Source organism: Salvelinus alpinus, chromosome 6, assembly GCF_045679555.1.
Source record: "Salvelinus alpinus chromosome 6, SLU_Salpinus.1, whole genome shotgun sequence".
In the NCBI taxonomy this organism is placed as follows: Eukaryota; Metazoa; Chordata; class Actinopteri; order Salmoniformes; family Salmonidae; genus Salvelinus; species Salvelinus alpinus.
In genome coordinates this window covers 21,205,150-21,229,399 of record NC_092091.1, presented here as the reverse complement: position 1 = coordinate 21,229,399, position 24,250 = coordinate 21,205,150, and the positions used below count along the sequence as shown (strand labels likewise).

The 24,250-nt window shown below is 46.1% G+C and overlaps 1 protein-coding gene across 1 annotated transcript in view; it reads right to left on the bottom strand.

Moving 5' to 3' along the window:
* Positions 1–1,064: 1,064 nt before the first annotated feature.
* LOC139578342 (C3 and PZP-like alpha-2-macroglobulin domain-containing protein 8) overlaps positions 1,065–24,250 on the bottom strand; it is a 62,594-nt gene continuing 39,408 nt past the window's right edge. The window contains exons 28-43 of the mRNA XM_071405799.1: positions 20,940–21,096; positions 20,706–20,780; positions 19,023–19,188; positions 18,775–18,861; positions 18,489–18,625; positions 18,110–18,265; positions 14,542–14,604; positions 10,193–10,446; positions 9,824–9,911; positions 7,706–7,780; positions 7,497–7,602; positions 7,168–7,278; positions 6,206–6,418; positions 5,088–5,162; positions 2,534–2,717; positions 1,065–2,095 (exon numbers count right to left, since the gene is read on the bottom strand). Of these exons, the coding sequence (XP_071261900.1) occupies position 2,095; positions 2,534–2,717; positions 5,088–5,162; positions 6,206–6,418; positions 7,168–7,278; positions 7,497–7,602; positions 7,706–7,780; positions 9,824–9,911; positions 10,193–10,446; positions 14,542–14,604; positions 18,110–18,265; positions 18,489–18,625; positions 18,775–18,861; positions 19,023–19,188; positions 20,706–20,780; positions 20,940–21,096 (1,948 nt within the window). The 3' untranslated portion in view covers positions 1,065–2,094. The remainder of the gene's footprint in view (positions 2,096–2,533; positions 2,718–5,087; positions 5,163–6,205; positions 6,419–7,167; positions 7,279–7,496; positions 7,603–7,705; positions 7,781–9,823; positions 9,912–10,192; positions 10,447–14,541; positions 14,605–18,109; positions 18,266–18,488; positions 18,626–18,774; positions 18,862–19,022; positions 19,189–20,705; positions 20,781–20,939; positions 21,097–24,250) is intronic.

Genomic DNA, 24,250 nt, shown 5'->3' with positions numbered 1-24,250 from the left:
GCAGCTCAGCCAGAGGAGCTCAATCCGCTGGTGCTTAGAAACCATGTCATTACTTGGATTCACTCTAATGTAACAATATCTCCACAGAGCAATCCATGAAACCAAGATCCCCTCTCCCTCCTTTCTCTTTTCACTCTCTGTTCATCGCAGCGTGGAGGCAGAATATCACACTTCAACCATGCATGCAGTTGCCAGGGAGACGTTCCAGGATATTCAGTCTCAGCAACCAGGTCTCCCGCATCGCTCGAGCAGCGAAGCGAGTGTTCTCTCTCTGTCCCTACAGTACCTTCCACAATCATACAACAGATCTTCCACTCATACTGTACAGATCCCATTCACACTGTATATCAGAACTAACAGTGTCCCTTACAGAGACCAGCAAAGCCATGGAGTGAACAAATATTATCTTTCTTGACATAGTGCAGTATATGATAATACACTGAAAGTGAGAAAGACTATGCATATCATAAGACATGTAAGACACGTTATCTGACAGTTTTCCACCACCACTCCTGTAGTTTGATCATAGGACTCATTGCCCTCTCAATAACCTCTACATTGAAACGACATATCCATGGGCTGTTTGGAACGTAGTCATTTTAAAACAGCAGCAGAAGAACACACTGAAAGTTGCCAGAAGCTATACGGTAACTGACAATGTTGACAAGTGCCTTAACCATGGTCTGCCGAAAACAAACATTAAACATTTACAGGCTCTAACTCTCTCCTGGCTGCTGTTTAGGTAACCTGAGTGAGTTGTTAACAGGGACAAACACACATGTTAGCCCCGCTGCACACAGCCATGCCAGGGGTCACAGTCACAGAGTGCATTCTGAAGGGCCACAGTGTTTGACAATAACACAGCTCATTGCTTACAGGATGACAGGAAATTCTCCTCAGGCTAAACTACAGTTGCAAAGGAAATGGACCAACACAACTCCTTAATCACCAGGTCTGCTCCTCGTTTCCTATGTAACATATAGGCTATACATATAGGGAATAGAGTTACTGCTACCCGGGGAGAGATAGTAGCATGAAAAGTTAACTGCAAACAGAGACATGGATTGTATACAAAGTTTATTATTTTTCAAAAGCAATTGTATTGGAAATGGATATGGGGTTACACTGGCTTAAATATGGTAAATGTACAGTAATTCCAAACCTTTATTCTTGTTTTAGGCTATCAAGAGTCAAAATTTAACAAAACAAAATAGCTTATGCACTGTACAACCAAATCCCTGTGTGTTCAACAGTAAGGTGACAGCTATACCTAAATATGACTTATTATGTGGAGATATTGCTAGCTTGGTAAAATATCTAGAATAATTGAGCTTATCTTATCCTCCAGTTTAAGGGTACAGAAATGCAGTCTCGATCTTTAGCAGGTTAAACACCAAATAAGTATATAAAGATATCAACTGTACACCTCAGTGTTTGAGCTAAGGCTTCCTCCGAATAAGAATAATAGGTGCATCACATCTTGTTATTTTTGATGAATTAAATTAAGACATTGGTGTAGGTGGCAGGACAAGAAGGCAATAGGGGGCGGCATTGGAACAAATAAAACAAAAGCACTAGCTACAAATAAATACCACAGATAGAAAAAACAACAAAACATTTGTTTTAACTCAGGTGTAATTACAAACATAAATACTTGATTATTCAATCTAGAGATTACAGAAAAACAATAAGGCACTACAGTGAATATCAAAGACGCTATGGTGTCCACTGGTGAATAGGAGTTATACAAGAGAGAAAAACAAAGAGGGCTAGAGGGGGACTAGCTTAGTAACACACACACACACACACACACACACACACACACACACACACACACACACACACACACACACACACACACACACACACACACACACACACACACACACACACACACACACACACACACACACACACACACACACACACACACACACACACACACACACACACACACACACACACACACACACACACACACTTTGCTTCCTTTCAGGCTGCAGTCCCCACTCTTCCTTCTCTCTCCACTCACTAACATATTCACAAACAATGTACAATTTGGAGATCTGGCTGGTGATGCCGTCAGGGGCAGTTTCTGTGGAGGAGTGGAGAACAGGACACTGAATAAGATCTCTGATAAGGTTCTTCATTGCAATCGGATAGATAGGTAGAGATATGCTATCTTTGATGTAGAGGTATCTGAATACACTTTGTTATTAGAGTGGATATAAACTGACACAGGTTTGAGGTTACAAAGTCACAGTTGAGTTAATTTCAAGCCCTATCCACATTACCACAGTGTTAATGGTTCAAACCACAGGAGGTTGGTGGCAACTTAATTGGGGAGAATGGGCTCGTGGTAACGATTGGGGCGGAATCAATGGAATAGTATCAAATACAACAAACAGGTGATTGATGCCATTCCATTAGCACCGTTCTGAACATTATTACTAGCCACTCTTCCCTCAGCAGCCTCCTGTGGTTCAAACTCAGTGTTGTTGTTCATAGAGACAGAGAGGTCAGAGGGCCGTACCATCGCTCAGGGGGGTCCTTTGTGTCCAGTGTGGGTAACTGGATATCTGATGGACTCTCCTGCTCTCCCCCCTGCTCCCCTGCCTCCAGCTCCAAATGGTCCTCTCCCTCTGCAGGGAAGGGCTCTGGGTCATACTCATAGGAGTAGTAGGACACCTCAGCCATGGAACCCTGCTCTTCCTCAACTACAGCACAAGAAAGAGGGACAGAGAGAGAGAGTGACAGAGAGAGAGAGAGTGACAGAGAGAGATGGAGAGTGAGTGACAGAGAAAGATGGAGAGTGAATGGGAGGGACAGAGAGACACGCGAGAGAGGAAGAGGGCAGGTGGGATGGTGAGAAATATCCTTAGAAATAAGATGAGACAATTGTTCACAATTATTTTTATGAGAACACTAACATTGGCTGAAAAGTCAAGGGGCATAACAATATGTTTCCACTGAGAGTATCTACCAAAATAGTTAATTGTACAAGGTGACCAGTAGGGGTCACTATGTCCTAATGTTCAGCCTCATGTAAAGCACTGCATGCACACTGCTCCTTTTGGAAATCATACATTGCAGATTAATACACACAATACACTCCATTTATTTTCATCAAAACAAGTGTGTTTTGTTGAATTAATCATGCCCTCAGCTCTGATGCCATTTCACCACTAAGGGACATGTCCACAGAGAAACTGATTCCAAAGCCTCAATGTTTTTACTAAAGCTGTTGAGAATGCTGTCAGATTCTTGGCACACAAAATCACATCCATCACAATCTACCTAACCTAATGCTCAGTGGAGCTCAGCTCAACAACATTTATTAGCTCAGAATTACACAGCTGTTCATTGAGTGTAATAATCTGGTATGATACATGTTTTCTGTATGTGTGTACCGCAGTCCAGTTTTAATGGCATTCCTGTGGTGAGGTCTTTTCCACTGTGAAGCATCAGTGTTTGTACTGAGGAGACCTTTGACCTTTGTGGAACTCCATTACAGCTACTGTGAGCTGCAGGCAGGGAGCAAGTCAGCGCAGGCATAGGCCACATCAAATACACACACGCACGGAAGTACACACGCATCGACGTGAGCCTACCCTACCACAGCCACGACTCCTGCTACAAACCAACATAAAGACCGGGAGTTACCGGGAGTTCCGGGAGTTCTGTAACAGCAAGTTATTTAATCATGACATCTAAGTGAACCCTGTGGTGGAGCAACAAATATCCCCTTCAAGCAAAACTATCCCCCCTAAGGAAAGCCTATCCTCCTGTTTATCAGAATGTGACAGTAGCCTGTCGACGTGATCTGCTGAGGCGTCAGTGCTCTACTTCCTCCTCTCCTCTACGCTACTGCAGACGGCTGGGGCAAGTCCCAACAGCCCCCAGCACACTGCAGGCAGACAGACTGATCAGACATGGAGGACAGGGAGGGCAGTGACTCTTTCATATACACCTCCAACTCTTCTACAACACTGATTTTTATTTTTTTTATTTTAATTTTACCCCTTTTTCTCCCCAATTTTCGTGGTGTCCAATTGCTAGTAATTACTATCTTGTCTCATCGCTACAACTCCCGTACGGGCTCGGGAGAGACGAAGGTCGAAAGCCATGCGTCCTCCGAAACACAACCCAACCAAGCCGCACTGCTTCTTAACACAGCGCGCCTCCAACCCGGAAGCCAGCCGCACCAATGTGTCGGAGGAAACACTGTGCACCCGGCTCCCTTGGTTAGCGCGCCACAGGAGTCGCTGGTGCACGATGAGACAAGGATATCCCTACCGGCCAAACCCTCCCTAACCCGGACGACGCTAGGCCAATTGTGCGTCGCCCCACGGACCTCCCGGTCGCGGACGGCTGCGACAGAGCCTGGGCGCAAACCCAGAGTCTCTGGTGGCGCAGCTAGCGCTGCGATGCAGTGCCCTAGACCACTGCGCCACCCGGGAGGCCTACAACACTGATTTTTAAATGTATTTTTTATTTCATCTTTATTTAACCAGGTAGGCCAGTTGAGAACAAGTTCTCATTTACAACTGCGATCAAACTCTTTATACTTATTTGTATATATCCAGACAAGCAAGAAGAAGCCAATGCATGGTGGTGAACCTTACAGTGGGTATAGGTTATAGCAAACTATTGGAGGCAGTCTGTATGTGGATGTTCTCAGAGTGTTGCATGTGTGTAGTCTGAGCTGGAGTAATCTCCAATCCCTCATACAATACAGATCCATGGATGTATGCAGATAGACATATTTACAGTGGGCACTAGAGGTCTGGTCTTCATCTGTCAGACTTGTATACAGTGTCTCAGAGTGGGAACGGAGCAGAGCAGTGCATGAACCTCCTCACATGCCTGCACGTCAACGCCAGCTTCACTCAGAGGTGAACTCTCCAGCCCTTGCCTTTGACTGGCACTCACACACACACACACACACACATACATACACACTCCTCACATACATACTCCTGCAGCCGGGAACAGCTGGCGTCCAATGAGAGATGGGAAGATAGGTGTTAGAGCGGGGGTATAGAGGGGAAAAGAGAGGTGTGTGTTTTACCATGCACTGTATTTACCTGTGTGTATAGGCACAGGAGTTTGCTCAGGTTCCTCGCCTGTTGCGTTCTCTCTGTCCTCCGTGGTGGATTCCACTGTGTGAACAGACACAACACAATCACAACAAGCCAATGTTACACAGACCACGTACTGTACGGTTAGGGTAAAAGCATGATATCTTTTCCCGTATTTCCAATGTGGGTGCTTATTTCCTAACCAGACATACACAAACAATGAGAGGAAGGTCTAAATATGGATCCGGTCCTTTGATAATCTACTGTAAACTTGGCGCAGGCAGCCTAGTTTTCCCACACAGGTTTTGGTATGTGCTTTTTCCCAATCCATTCCACAACAAGAAGGCTCCTTTGTTGTTGGTTTGTGCGTCAGAAGGGAATGTGACAGGGTTTTCAAAGGCCTGGACAAAAGCACACTGTCATTTGGGGTTCCCTGTAATATAGTAGCGCTGGACAGACTTCATCCAGCAATCAGCCTGCACCTGAACAGCTGTTACCACAGTCTCTCACACACACACACACACACACACACACACACACACACACACACACACACACACACACACACACACACACACACACACACACACACACACACACACACACACACACACACACACACACACCTCACTCTTTCTTCTCCTACTTGTTTGTGTGCGTGCGCATGTGTGTGCGTGCGCATGTGTGTGCGTGTGTGAGAGAGTATGTGAATGTTGGGCTACCCTGCACCCTCTTCCCAGCACGTCCTCTCTTCAATTCCTCAAATGGTGTTTCTCATAATCAAAACATTTTGGAGAATTTTTTTCGGTAGATGTAATGTTTGACTATGAAGTATATCGTGTTTTTAGCTCTTCAATGTGTGGTAGCTGACCGATAAATCAGAGCCACATGTGACCCTGGCTGGCAGAGACACTGGGAGGGTTCAGAGCCTGGCATGCTAGTGTTAGGAGCAGCCAGTGGGTGTGGTTGCACAGCTGTAGCAGCTTTCATTTCAATCATTCAGAGGATGAATTGACATCAAACTCATTAATTTATTAATTGGCCATTACTGTCATTGAGGTTTTTTCAACTCATTAACTGAATTTCAAATGGAATGGAGCCCATCCCTAGTAGAGTAGTCTTACTCTGAGGACAATGGGACATGGGCACTTGTTCTATGCGGGTCCCGTTGCGGCAGGCGAAGACCTCCATCTGACACTGGTTCTGGTAGAGATGTCCGTCTGAGCCACACACCAGCTCTCCGTCGTAGCCACAGTCCCTGTAGCAGGTGCAACGCTCAAACTGCTCCTCCTCCAAACAGCCAAACACCTTGTTACATTGGTTCCCCTGGACAAAGCCTGGGTCAAAGGAAAAACACCGGACAGGAGAAATTATATATTTTTCAACTTTGGGGTCTTAAACTTTTGCTTTTTTCTAACAATGTGTATCGACATTGTGTGACTTTAGTAGTGGAATTCAAACATTATAATATTACTTCATAGTAAAAAAATATATTCCAAACATGGGTCAGGCAAATAAAGAGATTACATCTTTCATAGGAGGGAAAGTGTTAGGCGAGTATGGGTGTGTTGATGAGTGCTGTTCCCCAGGGTCTGGGCATGGCCTTGGTTCCAGCTGCACGGGGGTCCCAGCCCCTCAGCTTCTCTCTCTCTCAGCCAAGCCGGCAAAACACAGCATCAACACAAACAGGGTCATCCACCCGTCACCACGGTGACAGGGGCAAACTTTGCCATTTGTTGTAGCAACATCGGTCCCCGCTAATGAGTGTGTGTGTCTCTGAAACGGAAACACTCGGCTCGGCACGATGACAACCAGAGCTAGTGGGCATTCCTGTGTGGGCCTGCTTTTCTGTTTCTTCTCTTCCCAACATCGGCCCGTGCCAATAACAGTTTAGGCACGACACACACGCTCTTAGAAAGTCAAGGGACAGGAAATGGAGGTTTACAGAGGAGCCCCGTCAGACACAAGTCACACCTTCACTCGCTCTCTCTCTCACTGTTTCATTAGCTGGGCTAAATGGGGACTAACACAAATAGAATGTGGTAGTTCCGTTAATGGACATACAGTAGAGTGTTGTAACTCTTACCTATCCACTGATTGGTTGAGCTCTCCACCTCGTTGCACGTGGTGCCGTCACACAGCTTGCGGGCCAGGGGACTGCTCTCGCTCACATTGTAAAAGCGTGTGGCCTCAAATGCTGTAGAGCGAGAGAGAGACAGAAACACACAGCTTCGTAGGAGTAGTGGACACGTCTCTCCACAAAACAACTCTGTACTTGCATTTTAAACCACAGACCAGAGAAATCCAATTTCCTCTGAGAGAAGGCTGTCAGTTAATCATCGTGAAGACGGAGAAGGGTTTTCCTGCTCGCAAAGTGAGGTGCTGTTAAAAATATTCATCACGTCAGAGGCACACCTGGTTCATAGTAGTCGTACACCTTGACCGGAACAGGCGCTGTCTTGCCCATTATGTACTCCCTGACAGCCTGGAAGGCCACACATGTCATACACTGACTGGATATCTGCGTTGTGGGACAAGCACAGAGACAGGGCAAACAGTTAGAACTGATCACAGTACAGTACACCACAGATTACAATGGTGATATACCGGTATGGCTAACTCACCTCATCAAAGTAGAAGAGGACCTTCCTTCCATCCACTTCGTACCTCTTCAGACCAACCCTCTTGTCCAGCAGCAGCTTTATGATAGGAAAATGGGGATGAACTACTCAATCAAACATTAAGGTAAAATACCTCTTTCAACAAACACCCTTATACTAGTATATATTTATAGTACAGAACCAGGGACAAGACCCAGAGTCCGACTCAATGCTAAGCTTTTCTGTTATCTCACTGATGGCCAGTGAGAATTCTGGTGACCTTTCAGTCCAGTTGTAGGTAGGTCAAGCATGTTTACAAGCCAAAGGGAGAGAGCCAGCTTCCAATAACTGTCGACTGTCTATGAGGGAGTTGCTGTTTACTGCCTAAGGGGATAGGTGTTGTGGGAAGTATGGTGGGGGGGGGGGGGGTAATTCCTCCCACAGGGCTCTCTAAAAGGTGGCAGTCCTACGGACAGATTAAGTTTATGAGGTGCTCAGCCTGAGCTGGCGCCACTGGGACACACACACACACACACACACACACACACACACACACACACACACACACACACACACACACACACACACACACACACACACACACACACACACACACACACACACACACACACACACACACACACACACACACACACACACACACACACACACAGCGGGAGAGAGAGCTTGATAGTGTGTGTGTATAAGTAGGCTGTGTGTTGGCTGTGTTGTTTTCTCCCTTGACAATAACTATAATTATAGTAACAACTTGAAATGTATTCCATTCACTTTCTCTGAGCACTTAAAGTAACATAAAGTAGGTAGCATAGTGTGAAAGGCATTTTGCTCCATTCAGCTCATTTTATGGATAAAACGAGCAATAGAGGCCAAAGTATGTGGTGTAAGGATTCCAAGTACCATCTATGAAAACAACAAGACATGACTGCATAAGCAAGGCTCCGTCTCGTGATGTGAGGAATGCTGCTGGTCAGGGCAGCCAGGCAGTCGTACAGCAGGGAGGCGAGCAGGGCTGGCTCTGTAAACGGAGCTTGTAAGCCACTTCAATATACAGGTCAGCACCGACTCCCTCAAGTCTCAGGGAGATAGTGTGTGTGTGTGAGTGGGTGTAAATCTGTTCCTCCAGGTAGGTAGGTCATTACGAAGGTGGATAGTTTGATTTTGGGGCCCATAACTCTGCAGTAATGAGGGAGACAAGTGTTTTGAAGAGGGCCTGGGGAGGTGACTTCAACTAACCTCTCACCACCCTCTCTAAGATGTCTGCCATGCGTCCCTGGGTCCCTCTCCCCTGGCTCTCAGAGTGGGGTAGTTGGAATCAACAATGGCAACCCCCAGTGGCCCAGCCCTTCCCTGATGGCTGGGTAATAGCCCCAGAGAGGGTCTGTGAGGGTTTGTGCTGGCTCCTTGTGGAGCCCCATAGAAACAGTAACATCACTGGGCCAGAGCTGGCCCTCATCCCGACACTGCAGTAAAAATACCCTCTCAATAGTGATTACCCCACTGCTATATAAACACACACACACACACACACACACACACACACACACACACACACACACACACACACACACACACACACACACACACACACACACGATTCCCAGCAACATTCAGCATGACCCCTGTGTTTACAAGAGAAGCAGAGCAGAGTACTCAGTACAGTGGCGCAAATGTTTTGTCTATATCTGCCAAGAGTAGCAGCACAATGGCAGAGCCACTCAATGTCTTCCTCTGTTAATAAACACACGTCCACAAACACCTCTCTGAGACAGAGGAAGAAGCATGAGCAGCATAGGAGACTGAGCAAAACAGAAGAGGACTGATCAATTCCACACCACACGTCTGAAATGGCCTTCACCTGTGAGCCGTGTCTGTCTTTGTCTTTTTTTGGGGGGGACGGGGTGTTTTGTTGTATTGTCACATACACAGTGAAATGTGTTGTTTTACAGGGTCAGCCATAGTAATACGGCAAATTTTTGTTAAGTACCTTGCTCAAGGGCACATCTACAGACTGTCGGAATTCGCACCAGTGACCTTTCGGCTACTGGCCCAACGCTCTAACCGCTAGGCTACATGCCGTCTGTCTGTATGACATTGTAATGTGAGTGTATGTTTATGTCCTACCCTCTCCAAACTTTCCACATCGGCACGGAAACCTGACAGCAGAGGGACCTCCAAGACAGCCATGTTGGAAGAACCTGTGTGGAGCCACCTGAAGAGAGAAAAATGCTAAGCGAGTTAGATGCTAAGCTAAATCCGAGTAGAACTAGGCCAACCACCAGGCTAAACGCTAGCAGAAATAGACCAACTACCAGGCTAGATGCTAGCAGATCTAGGCCAACTACCAGGCTAAATGCTAGCAGATCTAGGCCAACTACCAGGCTAAATGCTAGCAGAACTAGGCCATACACCAGGCTAAATGCTAGCAGAACTAGGCCATACACCAGGCTAAATGCTACTTCGGTTAAAAGGCTGCTGCAGTCTCTGCAGTACCTGGCGCAGGCTTCCAGGGTGATACGGTAGTCTAGGTCGTCTTGGTGGGCTGCGGGGTCTTCATCGTCGGTGGCAGCCCGGCGTTTGCGGCTCAGCTCCGAGTGGTTGTCGGAACGGGATCGCGAGCGAGGGCTGGGGTGGCGGAGGGAAGGCGGGGCTGGCGGGTGGCGCTCCTGCCTGGGCTCCTTCAGGTCCACCTTAAGCTGGAAGGCTGGCTTGGCCACGGGGTCAGGCACGTTGTAGGATACATCAATCTGAGGCGAGAACACAAGCAGAGCTTGGAGAGACAGAATTTATTCCTGATTCAGGAGGTAATAGAAAGTGCAGAGAACCTATGTTGCAGAGCAAACCCATTGAGTGTGGAAGCTAGTACACACACACGCAAGCATGCGCTCCTGCACATACGTATGCATGTACACACACACACACTCTCTTTAATCATGCCTATCTTGTCATCTCATTACAGCCCAGGTGCTCCAAGCCTCAGGTAGTGGCAGACTAGAGAGAGGGAGAGAGGGATGTGCTGAGGGAGGGAGAGGTGTGGATGGAGGGATAGAGGTGTGAAAGCTGGAAAAGTGGTGTATGTGTAGAGGGAGGGAGGTTTGCAGGAATGTGTGGAGTGAGAAGGGGGACAGAGATAGGCTGATCCCTCTAATTCTCCCATTTCTCCCTCTCTCCCCTCCCAGAGAACCTGAGCCCTAGGACCATGCTTTAGGACAACCTGGCCTAACGACTTCTAGCTGTCGCTGTCCCCAGTCCACCTGGTCGTGCTGCTGATCCACTTTCTGCTGTTTTGCCTGCGGCTATGGAACCCTGACCTGTTCACCGGACCTGCTACCTTATCCCGGACCTGCGGTTTCGACTCTCTCTCTCTCTCTTTCACCTATTGTCTCGACCTCAATGTTTGGCTATGAAAAAGCCAACTGACATTTACTCCTGAGGTGCTGCCCTGTTGCACCCTCTATCACCACTGTGATTATTATTTGACCCTGCTGGTCATCTATGAACATTTGAACATCTTGAAGAACGATCTAGCCGTAATGGCCATGTACTCTTATAATCTCCACCGGCACAGCCAGAAAAGGACTGGCCACTCCTCAGAGCATGGTTCATCTCTAGGTTCCTCTCATGGATTGTGTATGTGTGCAATTCAGAGAGTGAATGGACGAGACAAAAGATTGAAGTGCCTTTGAACGGGGTACGGTAGTACACTACATGACCAAAAGTATCTGGACACCTGCTCATCGAAAATCTCATTCTAAAATCATGGGCATTAATATGGAGTTGGTCCCCCCTTTGCTGCTATAACAGTCTCCACTCTTCTGGGAAGGCATTCCACTAAATGTTGGAACATTGCTGCAGGGATATGCTTCCATTCAGCCATCAGAGCATTAGTGAGGTCAGGCACTGATGTTGGGCGATTAGGCCTGGCTCGCTTTCGGCTTTCCAATTCATCCCAAAGGTGTTCAATGGGGTTGAGGTCAGGGCTCTGCGCAGGCTAGTCAAGTTCCTCCACACCGATCTTGACAAACCATTTATGTAATGTCCTCGCTTTGTGCACGGGGGCATTGGAGCAGGTTGAGAGCTTCAAGTTCCTTGGTGTCCACATCACCAACAAACTAGAATGGTCCAAATACACCAAGACAGTCGTGATGAGGGCACGACAAAGCCTATTCCCCCTCAGGAAACTAAATGGGTCCTCAGATCCTCAAAAGGTTCTACAGCTGCAACATCGGGGGAGCATCCTGACTGGTTGCATCACTGCCTGGTACGGCAACTGCTCGGCCTCCGACTGCAAGGCCAGTACATCACTGGGGCTAAGCTGCCTGCCATCCAGGACCTCTACACCAGGTGGTGTCAGAGGAAGGCCCTAAAAATTGTCAAAGACCCCAGCCACCCCAGTCATAGATTGATCTCGCTACTGTTATAGCCTCGCTACTGTATATAGCCTTGCTACTGTTATTTTTCACTGTCTTTTTACTGTTGTTTTTTATTTCTTTACTTATCTATTGTTCACCTAATACCTATTTTTTGCTTAAAAATTGCACTGTTGGTTAGGGCCTGTAAGTAAGCATTTCACTACACCTGTTGTATTCGGTGCACGTGACAAATACACTTTGATTTGATTGTCATGCTGAAACAGAAAGGGTCTTCCCCAAACTGTTGCCACAAAGTTGGATGCCCAGAATCATCTAGAATGTCATTGTATGCTGAAGCGTTAAGATTTCCCTTCACTGAAACTAAGGGGCTTAGACCGGACCATAAAAAACAGACCCAAACCATTATTCCTTCTCCACCAAACTTTACCGTTGGCACTATGCAAAGGGCAGGTAAAGTTCTCCTGGCATCCGCCAAACCCAGATTCATCCGTCGGACTGACAGATGGTGAAGCATGATTAACTCCAGAGAACGCATTTCCACTGCTCCAGAGTCCAATGGCGGCGAGCTTTATACCACTCCAGCTGACGCTTGGCATTGCGCATGGCGATCTAAGGCTTGTGTGCCGTTGCTCGGCCATGGAAACCCATTTCATGAAGCTCCCGACAAACAGTTATTGTGCTGACTTTGCTTCCAGAGGCAGTTTGGAACTCGGTAGTGAGGGTTGCAACCAGGGACAGACAATTTTTCCGTGCTACGTGCTTTAGCACTCTGTGGTCCCGTTCTGTGAGCTTGTGTGGCCTATCACTTCGCGGCTGAGCCGTTGATGCTCCTAGATGTTTCCACTTCACAATAACAGCACTTACAGTACAGTTGACTGGGGCAGCTCTAGCAGGGCAGAAATTTGATGAACTGACTTGTTGGAAGGGTGGCACCGTCATAGGATACTGGGGCTATACCCATCAAATCAAATTAAATGTATTTATATAGCCCTTCTTACATCAGCTGATATCTCAAAGTGCTGTACAGAAACCCAACCTAAAACCCCAAACAGCAAGCAATGCAGGTGTAGAAGCACGGTGGCTAGGAAAAACTCCCTAGAAAGGCCAAAACCTAGGAAGAAACCTAGAGAGGGACCAGGCTATGAGGGGTGGCCAGTCTTCTTCTGGCTGTGCCGGGTGGAGATTATAACAGAACATGGCCAAGATGTTCAAACGTTCATAAATGACCAGCATGGTCAAATAATAATAATCACAGTAGTTGTCGAGGGTGCAGCAAGTCAGCACCTCAGGAGTAAATGTCATTTGGCTTTTCATAGCCGATCATTAAGAGTATCTCTACCACTCCTGCTGTCTCTAGAGAGTAGAAAACAGCAGGTCTGGGACAGGTAGCACGTCCGGTGAACAGGTCAGGGTTCCATAGCCGCAGGCAGAACAGTTGAAACTGGAGCAGCAGCACGGCCAGGTGGACTGGGGACAGCAAGGAGTCATCATGCCAGGTAGTCCTGAGGCATGGTCTTAGGGCTCAGGTCCTCCGAGAGAGAGAAAGAAAGAGAGAAAGATAGAATTAGAGAGAGCATACTTAAATTCACACAGGACACCGGATAAGACAGGAGAAGTACTCCAGATATAACAAACTACCCCAGTGTATATATGTAAAAAATAAAATGTAAAATAATTTGGTGGGCACTTGTACCTGTCCTATTTTACACATGTACAAGTGTGTATTAATACGCATGTGTGAGTTGGAAATGTGTTGTTTTGCATATCCCAACTCTCCCTGAGACACCCTTGGTGGGTGGGGTCACGACCACAGTCTGCCATTATCAATGGCAACCCTGTAGGAATTAGGGTTAAGTTCCTTGCTCAAAGGCACATTAACAGATTTTCACCTTGTCGACTCAGGGATTCGAACTAGCGACCTTTCGGTTACTGGCCTAACGCTCTAATCGCTAGGCTACCTGCTGCATGTATTACACTGCAGAATTATGCTTATAAGATTTCTGTCTTTTTTCAAAGGATCCAATAACTGTTAGTGTTATCTGAAGGATCACAGAACCCATTTGAGACCAGTATAATGATCACCTGTCATGTGACGAGGGTTAAGGTTGACAGGCTCTTCTAAACATGCAGCAAAGGCAAAGTGAGGAGAGGAGGAACGCTGTGTTCTATCTAGAGCAGGAAGCTGAACAGAGAAACTCCCCCAGTAGTTGTTTATGCACCCTGGCCTCAAATAGCTTTCTGTTTTAGTGACAAGGTACAGGAAAAACAGCATCCTATCCAGTGTAATTGGGGAACGAACAGTCCCTGCTGAACAATTCCCTGCGTTTTACAAGATCATTCCGATATACAGTCAGGAATTTGGGCATTAGAGCAATGAGTCATGGGAATGCACTGGCTTTTCCCCTCTGGAGGATTCTCAGTGTGAGTGAAAGATAAAATTATAGAAGGGGGAGATCAGAAGTAACGTACCTGCATGAGACAGCAGCCCTCGCCTTTAGCACTGACAAACAGCCCTGTGGGAATACTGGGAATCTGCAGAGAGAGGAGGGGAGGGAGAGAGAGAGACAGAGTGAGAGAGAAAGAGGAAGAAAGGGAGAATAGGGTTGAGAGAGAAAAGGGGTGGGTGGGAAGTGAGAGAGAGGGGGTTAGAGAGACAAACCTTCAAACAGGCAAAGCGTCAAAACAGGACTAAAATTGAATCCTACTACACCGGCTCTGACGCTCGTCGGATGTGTCAGGGCTTGCAAACTATTACGGACAACAAAGGTAAACCCAGCCGCGAGCTGCCCAGTGACGCAAGCTTACCAGATGGGCTAAATGCCTTTTATGCTCATTTCGAGGCAAGCAACACTGACGCATGCATGATAGCACCAGCTGTTCTGGACGACTGTGTGATCACACTCTCCCTAGCTGATGTGAGCAAGACCTTTAAGCAGGTCAACATTCACAAGGCTGCGAGGCCAAGTGTATTCACTGACATTTTCAACCTCTCCCTGACCGAGTCTGTAATACCTACATGTAGGCGTGAGTGCTTAGTCCCCTCCTGTATTCCCTGTTCACCCACGACTACATGGCCAAGCACGACTCCAACACCATCATTAAGTTTGCTGACGACACAACGGTGGTAGGCCTGCTCACCGACAACGATGAGACAGCCTATATGGAGGAGGTCAGAGACCTGGCAGTGTGGTGACAGGACAACAACCTCTCCCTCAATGTGAGCAAGACAAAGGAGATGATCGTGGACTACAGGAAAAGTAGGTCCGAACACACCCCCATTCACATTGACGGGGCTGTAGTGGAGCAGGTCGAGAGTTTCAAGTACCTTGGTGTCCACATCAACAACAAACTATCATGGTCCAAACACACCAAGACAGTCGTGAAGAGGGCACGACAATGCCTTTTCAGCCTCAGAAGACTGAAAAGAGTTGGCATGGGTCCCCAGATCCTCAAAAAGTTCTACAGCTGCACCATCGAGAGCATCCTGACCGGTTGCATCACCGCCTGGTATGGCAACTGCCCGGTCTCCGACCATAAGGCGCTACAGAGGGTAGTGCGTATGGTCCAGTACATCACTGGGACCAAACATCCTGCTTTCCAGAACCTATATACTAGGTGGTATCAGAGGAAAGCCCAAAAAATTGTCAAGGACTCCAGTCACCCAAGTCATAAACTGTTCTCTCTGCTACCGCACTGCAAGCGGTACCGGAGCCCCAAGTCTAGGTCCAAAAGACTACTTAACAGTTTCTACCTGCAAGCCATAAGACCGCGCCATAAGACCGCTGAACAAGGACAGAAAAAATTCCATGAGCATGGCCTTACTTCTATTACAGCATATTGGATAACTGTCATTCATATTCCATTCACCCAGTTCAATGTAACATTGATAGGTTTAGGCTATTACATTATACCAAAAATGTCCCTATACCCATCATGAGGTTGCTACAACCTAGCCTATGAATGAAAGTTTACAATGTAGGTGCACACAAGTCGAGAGAAAAAATTTAGGTGACAGACAGTGACACATGGACAGACAGTGACACATTCAATATCTAGGGTGAATTTTTTTTATTTTTTTTTTATTTCACCTTTATTTAACCAGGTAGGCTAGTTGAGAACAAGTTCTCATTTGCAACTGCGACCTGGCCAAGATAAAGCATAGCAGTGTGAACAGACAACACAGAGTTACACATGGAGTAAACAATAAACAAGTCAATAACATGGTAGAAAAAAAAAAAAGAAAAAAAAAGAGAATCTATATACAATGTGTGCAAAAGGCATGAGGTAGGCAATAAATCGAATAATTACAATTTAGCAGATTAACACTGGAGTGATAATCATTAGTCAACAGTTGCAAACGAGAGTTTCTATTGGACAAATTCAGGTATTTTTATCCCTGTTTCATTTGCTTCCATTTAAGAAACGTTTTTCAACAGAATCAGCGGAATGAATACCCCCCTGATCATGCGTAAACACAGTTCACTTTCATTGCAGCCATGTTGGTTGCATCAGCTGTATGTGACCAGGCGACCAGGCGAAAAAACATTTCCAAGCCAAACCATGTCATAACCGCTACACACAGCCCACATCGTTGTCCTCATATTAGCTAAAGTAACGTCCTAGCCAACATAGCTAATAGCACTAATGTGTTAGAAACTGCTCCAATCATGCAGTAACGTTACAGTGTACAGTCAGTAAGCAGTTTAGCAGTTACACCGGCAGGCCTCGGTGGCAATAAATTAATAAAACCAAAAGCTTACCTTGACATGGAACGGTTCCAGTGTTGTGTTGGATAGTCATAGCCAACTAGCTAACATAGCATTCCTCTGTTTGAGCAGGGTGTTTCAGTAGGCTAAACTAACTAACGTTAGCTGCATTTGCAAGTAAGTGAAACTGAAAGTGAAAAGACAAGACGAAATCTCTCTCTCTCCTGCTTCTTCTTTTTCAAAGAAATTAATTTGTTGAAAACTGTTCAACTATTGTCTTTCTCTCTCTTTGAGTCAACTACTCACCACATTTTATGCACCGCAGTGCTAGCCAGCTGTAGCTTATGCTTTCTGAACTAGATTAATTCTCTGATCATTTGATTGGGTGAACAACATGTCAGTTCATGCTGCAAGAGCTCTGATAGGTTGCAGGACGTCCTCCGGAAGTTGTCATAATTACTATGTAAGTCTATGGATGGGGGTGAGAACCAAGAGCCTCCTAGGTTTTGTATTGAAGTCAATGTACCAAGAGAAGGACGGAAGCTAGCTGTCCTCTGGCTACACCATGGTGCTACCCTACAGAGTGCTATTGAGGCTACTGTAGCCCTTCATTGCAAAATAGTGTGTTTTAATCAATTATTTGGTGACGTGAAGATATTTAGTATAATCTTATCTAAAAATGATACTTTTTGAATGTTTTACAATTTTTTAAATGAAATTCACTGAGGATGGTCCTTCCCTTCCTCCTCTGAGGAGCCTCCACTGATATAGTCTCATTATTGTTATTTTATTGTGTTACTTTTTTATATATATATTAGTAAATATTTTCCTAGCTCTATTTTCTTAAAACTGCATTGTTGGTTAAGGGCTTGTAAGTAAGCATTTCACGGTAAGGTCTACCTGTTGTATTCGGCGCATGTGACAAATAAAATGTGATTTTAATTTGAATGCTGTTGATGTAAGCAGCAGCAGTCAAATAGCCTGGCCACTAACCAGCATAGCTAAATTACCCCCAATTAAACTGACACAGCTAATTAGGGCAGATAATTACATACCTGGCAGAGGGAACAAAAGTTCAAGCCCTTACCTGAGCTACTCCCTCACTGTGGGGATGAGAAGGAAAAACACTCACTGGTTCATTCACTGGGAAACACATTCCATTGCTTAGATAAAGTCTTCTAGTTATCCTCAACTGCATTGACTTAGTGGATGTTATTTAAGATATCCATCATTGAATGCCCTTAGGCACAGATCTAGGATCAGATTACTTTCTTCCAATCCTAACCGTAACCATTATGAGAGTCTAAGGGCAACGTGACACTACTCCTTACCGAGGCGCTCTGCAGCATCTTTTGGTTGTCGTGGTGCAGTTCAAAGCTCTCCTGGAAGTCCAGGTTGGTAGAGGCCAGAGAGATGGTCAGGTTGACTCCTCCCACATATGACAGGATAGCGTACTCAGACAACGCCTGAAGAGCTACACACGTGTCCTAGAAAAGAGGAGAGACACACAGTTATTAGAAGGATGCTTTGGACACAGTCTGACCAGATGAACAGCTACCAGTTGTTTCAAATATACTTTGCTGAGCTAGTTATCTCTTCAGAAAGAGATTTGAAATGTCAGTGAGGCTAAACTGGTAAAATAAAGGAAAAATACAACCACATTTTGGAGAATGATTTGGACAAAGAGGCGGAGAGGCTTGTGAGGGGTACCTGTGTGGAGGAGAAGCCCCCGAGGGCGTTCCTCTGCTGGGAGAGCCACTTGACCACAGGCAGGGCGGAGGCCACGTCACCCAGTAGGGTGTAGGTCAGCAGGCCGTATGCTGTCATCTCCACCTCCGCTGACACCACTGGGACATGGAGGAGACTATTAGTATGCAAACACTAGACAGCCACCAGACATTCACACTAATACTAAAAGTCAAGATGTGAGAACATCATCCGTCATAGAGGATAGTCTAGCTGTGGCCACAGGAGGCGAGACAGTGTGTGTGTCTACCTGACTGAGAAAGACCGTCACTAAAGCCCATGAAGGTGTCCTCATCGGTCACCCTGCTGCCCGTCAGACTCCAGTGGGTGAAGCCGTCTGATTGAAACAGAGAAGAAAGAACAGTGAGTGATGGAGAGAAAGGAAAGTGTAAGGAACAGTGTGAGAAAGAACAGTGGAGCTGTCATGTTAGTTTAGTGTTTAATATGAATTGGTAGGCAACCAAACTGATATGAGATCAGTTCCTTACAGCTGAGTACCTTGTGTGATGGCCATGTGGTTGAGGCGTCGGAGGGCGAGGGAAGCGTAGGGGCTTCGTAACAGAGCCAGGGCGTAGGAAGACAGGGCTGTGGTGTACGGGTCATCAGCTGTGTATGTGTTACTCTCCAGGAAACCCTTTGCCTTGGCCACAGCAATCTTCTCCTCCTGGGGAAGAGTACACATATTTATATAAATACACACACACGTGCGCTAACACATTGCACACACAGACAAAACCTTTGTACGAGAAATGGATACAACTCTCTCCACAACGCCTCCCCTCCATCCGTATTCATCTTTCGCTTAAGTCAGGCATATTTGATCTTTGCTGAATGTTCAAGATCTGTACTGTTCCAACTAATACTCCTCAACTCAGATGTGCTGCTTATCAAAAGGCAAATAAACATTCTCTGAGCCATTAAAGGTAGGAGCACTTTCATCTTTTCCAGATGTGCCCCGTTTTCCTGAGCGCACTCAGATGAGACTTCAACAGCCACTCACTTTAGTCTGCCTAGTCATCTTTTAATTAACTGAATTTGTAAGGAGGAAGGAGTTTTGCTTTGATGTCAAGTATCCTTTTATAGTTGGTATCAGTTTTAGAGGCCTGATTCTCTGGAGAGCCCTTCAGGATAGATAGGGAAATATAGGAAGCCAGGAAGAGAAAAGGGGGGTTTTGTGAAGGGGGAGGGAGATGGATGGAAGGGAGCCAGAGTGAAGAAATACTTTGTGAATACTTTGTGAAGAGCTGTGCATGAATGAATTGAGAGCTGACACAATAACAATCTGGGGTTTAACATTGGTAATTGGCAACACGCTCAAAGTAGGACAAAGCATAAACATTACATGGACTCACTCCCTGTACACATAAACAGCAACATTCTTCTGCAACAATGACTTTGGCAGATAAAGGGCCTACCGCACTTAAAATAAAGGACACTGCTACCTTTCAATAGCCAAAGATATCTTTTTACTAGAGCGACCATGACAAAATGTCAGTGTCACTGCCAGTGTGTTCAAAGGTGTTGCTTCAAAGAACATTGCAGAGGGTTTAACTGGCCGGTGAGCACGTTGTCTAGGGTTCAGCACCAGGGTAAGAGCATGGCGAGATACGCAATGACAGGAATGTGGCCGAGGTGTACTACCTTCCACAGGCATCCTTGTCTCTGCATGTCCTCCTCATAAATATCTTGATGCAGTCAGCCAGGGATTAGATATTAGATTACCGCCACTGGAGCATAACAAATATGAGGGTGCGCCGTGCCAGAACATCCATCTTTTGTGCTGATGGGAATGTACCGGCAAACACACAGTAACGCACGCACACACACCAGAGGAGGCTGCTGGGAGGAGCTATAGAAGGACGGGTTCATCGTAATGGCTGGAATGGAATAGCATCAAACGTATCGAACATATGGAAACCATATGTTTGACTCCGTTCCATTGATTCCATTCCTGCCATTACAATCAGCCCGTCTGCCTATAGCTCCTCCCACTAGCCTTCTCTGACACACACACATACACACACATTCTGTTATTAGGTCTGACCTGGAAAGATTCACTGAAAGTCCAATTTACATCCACATATAAATGTCAGGTTAGGATTCACTGTGCTAAATAATGCTGTTCAGGAGGTGAGGCTGATTGGTAGGAAAGGTCATGGTCCCACCCACTGTTCCTCTTACCTCTGTAGTTATTCCTGTCTCCAGGAGGGCTGCAACCACGTACGCTGTCAACGAGATCTTTCCATGAATTCCTCCCTTTAGATGGAGAATAACACTGGTTAATGGTGCCTATGAAAACACACATACCTCGTCCGTGTACATCCCTCCACACTGTCTATGGTTCTGGGTCACTATGTCAGGCATCACCACAGGCCAGTCTCCTGTTACACAACACAGATACACCTACGCACGCACCTGCAGGTCTTTGTTGAGGATGCGTCCCATGGCGGGGAAGGAGCCCTCCTCTCTCTGGTGGTTGATGAGCCAGGCCTTGGCAGCACGCAGCTCCTCTGGGTCAATGAAGATGAACCCACGAGACTGAGCAAAGGATTTCAACACAAACGCTGTCAGCCTGGAGGGGAGTGAGAAAGAGAGGAGGGAGGAAGGGAGGGAGGGATTGGGTCTCTTTCAAGCATGTGCTGACATATCGTTCAAAAATACTTATCAAACTTCACATCAGAGTTCACATAAACCATTTGAATGGGGTGGAATTTTCCCCAACCAGTCACACATTTTAAATCTCTAAACAGAAACAAGGTTGAGTGAGATGGCAGCTGTTACATGCTACGTCATGGTGAGAAAATCAAACTACATAAAAATCCTGTCAGGCAAAAACAGACTGACAGAGAGAGGGATGGAGGGGTGGTACAGAGCGAGGGAGAGCAGATGAAGATGGAAGAGAGGAAGATGGAGGAGGAGTGGGTGGTACAGAGCAAGGGAGAGCAGATGAAGATGGAAGATGGAGGAGGAGTGGGTGGTACAGAGCAAGGGAGAGCAGATGAAGATGGAAGAGAGGAAAATGGAGGAGGAGTGGGTAAAACGCAAATAGTCGCCACAGGATCCAGCAACTTTTCAGTGTCAAGAACGAGGACTTTCACAAAGCCAAATCAAGTATGTTTCTGCATGCTGGAATATCCCGAAAACATCACAGCGGGAATCAAACCCCAGATCCACAGAGAGGCCAATGGTGAGGGACCCGTCTAGGCTAATAAACAAACGGTCATACATAAACAACTGCCCTTAGTGAAACCTGCACACTCTGGCCAATGCTCTTTAATTACAGACCGGCATTCCATTACAGCATCCTCCCCAGAGCAGCCAAATGATGAGACAAGCTGCTTACCATAAAAAATGGGGAAATAAATAAATAAACCATGTTTTTTCCCCCCAAACATACATTTGGGCCGTAACTCAAGGAAAAAGCCAAGAGAGAGTAAGAAAAAAATCTCTCCCATAAACCACGGTATTAAATCTTCTCTTGCTGTGCCCTGGAAGTTATGTCTCTCCAGAGGCAGCAAGAATTTTTATAATGTTAAGTAATATTGTGTCACCAGCTTTAACTGCCAGGCCCCAGAGAGAGTTGCTGGGTAGAGTAAAGATGATTTAGTGGGCGAGGAAAGGCCAGAGACCGGGCTGCTTCCTCCACTCTGGCTGGCTAAAGTCACTCCCTCCCTCCCTGCGGGCTTCCACTCCCTTACTGGACTTTGAGGAAGTTGTTGACATGTTGTTATGGATAGCACACAGAGGTCATTCAGAACAGCACATTGGAGCTGGATCCTGGAACGTCAATAGAAGTTGGAACCAAGGTTTTTTATAATTACCTAAAGGAACGACCAAGACTTCCTGACAAGTAAGTCCCATGTTAACAATGCCACAACATAATAAATTCCCTGGCTACTGGTTATTTTGGTGCAGGTTTTATAATGGATTTATTGTTTGAGAAGTACTTGCAAAAAGTTGGTAATTTGGAGTCCAAATAGACAGAGGCTTTCTAAAGAAGTCCAAACAGAAGATTTTAAATCTTCAAAGTAAAGATAGATACAAATGTATAGTTCCGGTTGCTCAAAGTCTTAAAGGAAGCAGATGGCCCTGGTTCTCTTCCAGTTGTTGCTGCAGTCAGTTTTAGTTTGAATGAATGATAGAGTGCTCTGTTTGTGGTAAAACGATATGGACACACACACACACACCAGGGCTTTAATAGCAGTGTATGTGAGAGGGAAGAGAAGGGGTTACCATGTCCAAGCACATAGCGATAACAACCATTCTCCATTTCAACATGTAAACATCTATCAATCAAGCATCCAGTTATCTAAGATCTGACTTGATACAAACACCATATTCCTGCTATATTCACCCTCGTTCCTCACCATGCCTGTTTGGCATTGGAGTAGAAATCGATTGTTTACACAACACCATATTAGTTAGTTCTATTAGTTCTCTCAATCTCTGCTATCTGTTCCACTTCATGCCAGCCTCAACATGTCCCGTGTGTATCTAACCAGGCACCACTAACAGGCCCAGAGTATGGAGCTTCTATCAGGGTACATATTTACCCCAGACCAGGATATTAAGTAGGCTACAGGGATTGAAGGGTTGAAGGGGCAGTGGTGGTGGTGGCAGGGGTTCTGCAGATTACACCAGCATGTGGCTCTCATTGGATCCAGACGGAGGCTGGTATGCGAGCGATGCCGGAAGAGGGGCTGCCAGGTCCGGTCCAAGGCCCACCACAGCACCCCCACCCCCAACCCTGCAAAGACATCTTGACATATCCCAACACCACTCCACTAAACACACAGAGACACAAGCACTCACAAACAGAATCACACACACACACACACACACACACACACACACACACACACACACACACACACACACACACACACACACACACACACACACACACACACACACACACACACACACACACACACACACAGCATCTGAATCTGCATGAGAGGCAGGCAGGGGGTAGTGATGAAAACCAGCCCATCCTCATCCTTAGCTCTGTGTCCCAGTATTCAACCCACAGGGACATACACAGAGACCAGAGCAGAGCAGAGTAGGGCTAAAAGCCTTGGCATCACCCAGACCAGGCATTAGCGGACGGAGCCTGTTTCATTATGTACAATCTTTTCATTAGGCCCTGCAATTTCCGCTCAGATACATTTTTACAAGCTGGAATACATTAACACTGCATTAAAAGCACTGTCAACCTACCCATAAATGACCTGTGCTAATGATTAACTCTGGAGCCCAAACAAAATGTGGGTTGTTCTGACATATAAACACCAAGCTGATGGATTAAAACAGTGTATGTTGCTACAGGTTTACATAAAGTTTAACATCTGGGTCCTGCCATGTGGCCCGTGGCTCCAAAACCAATGCTTACACTATTATGGCCGTTACACTTCATTTCGTCTTAATATCCTCTTCCTGCATACAGAGGTTTGAAGGGTTTTTATGTAAAAGTTTAATGTTATCACTAATTACACCGGAGCAGTAATTAAATTGCTTTATTTTGTATACTTTTTTAAATTGGTGTAGTTCTTTCCTTGAGCTGTTCTTGTGTATTAATGTTCTGTATTATGTCATGTTTCATGTTTTGTGTGGACCTCAGGAAGAGTAGCTGCTGCTTTTGCAACAGTTAATAGGGATCCTAATAAAATACCAAACACATGCCCCAGTTCCAGTTTGTAGGGCATGTCGAAAGGCACAACACATTT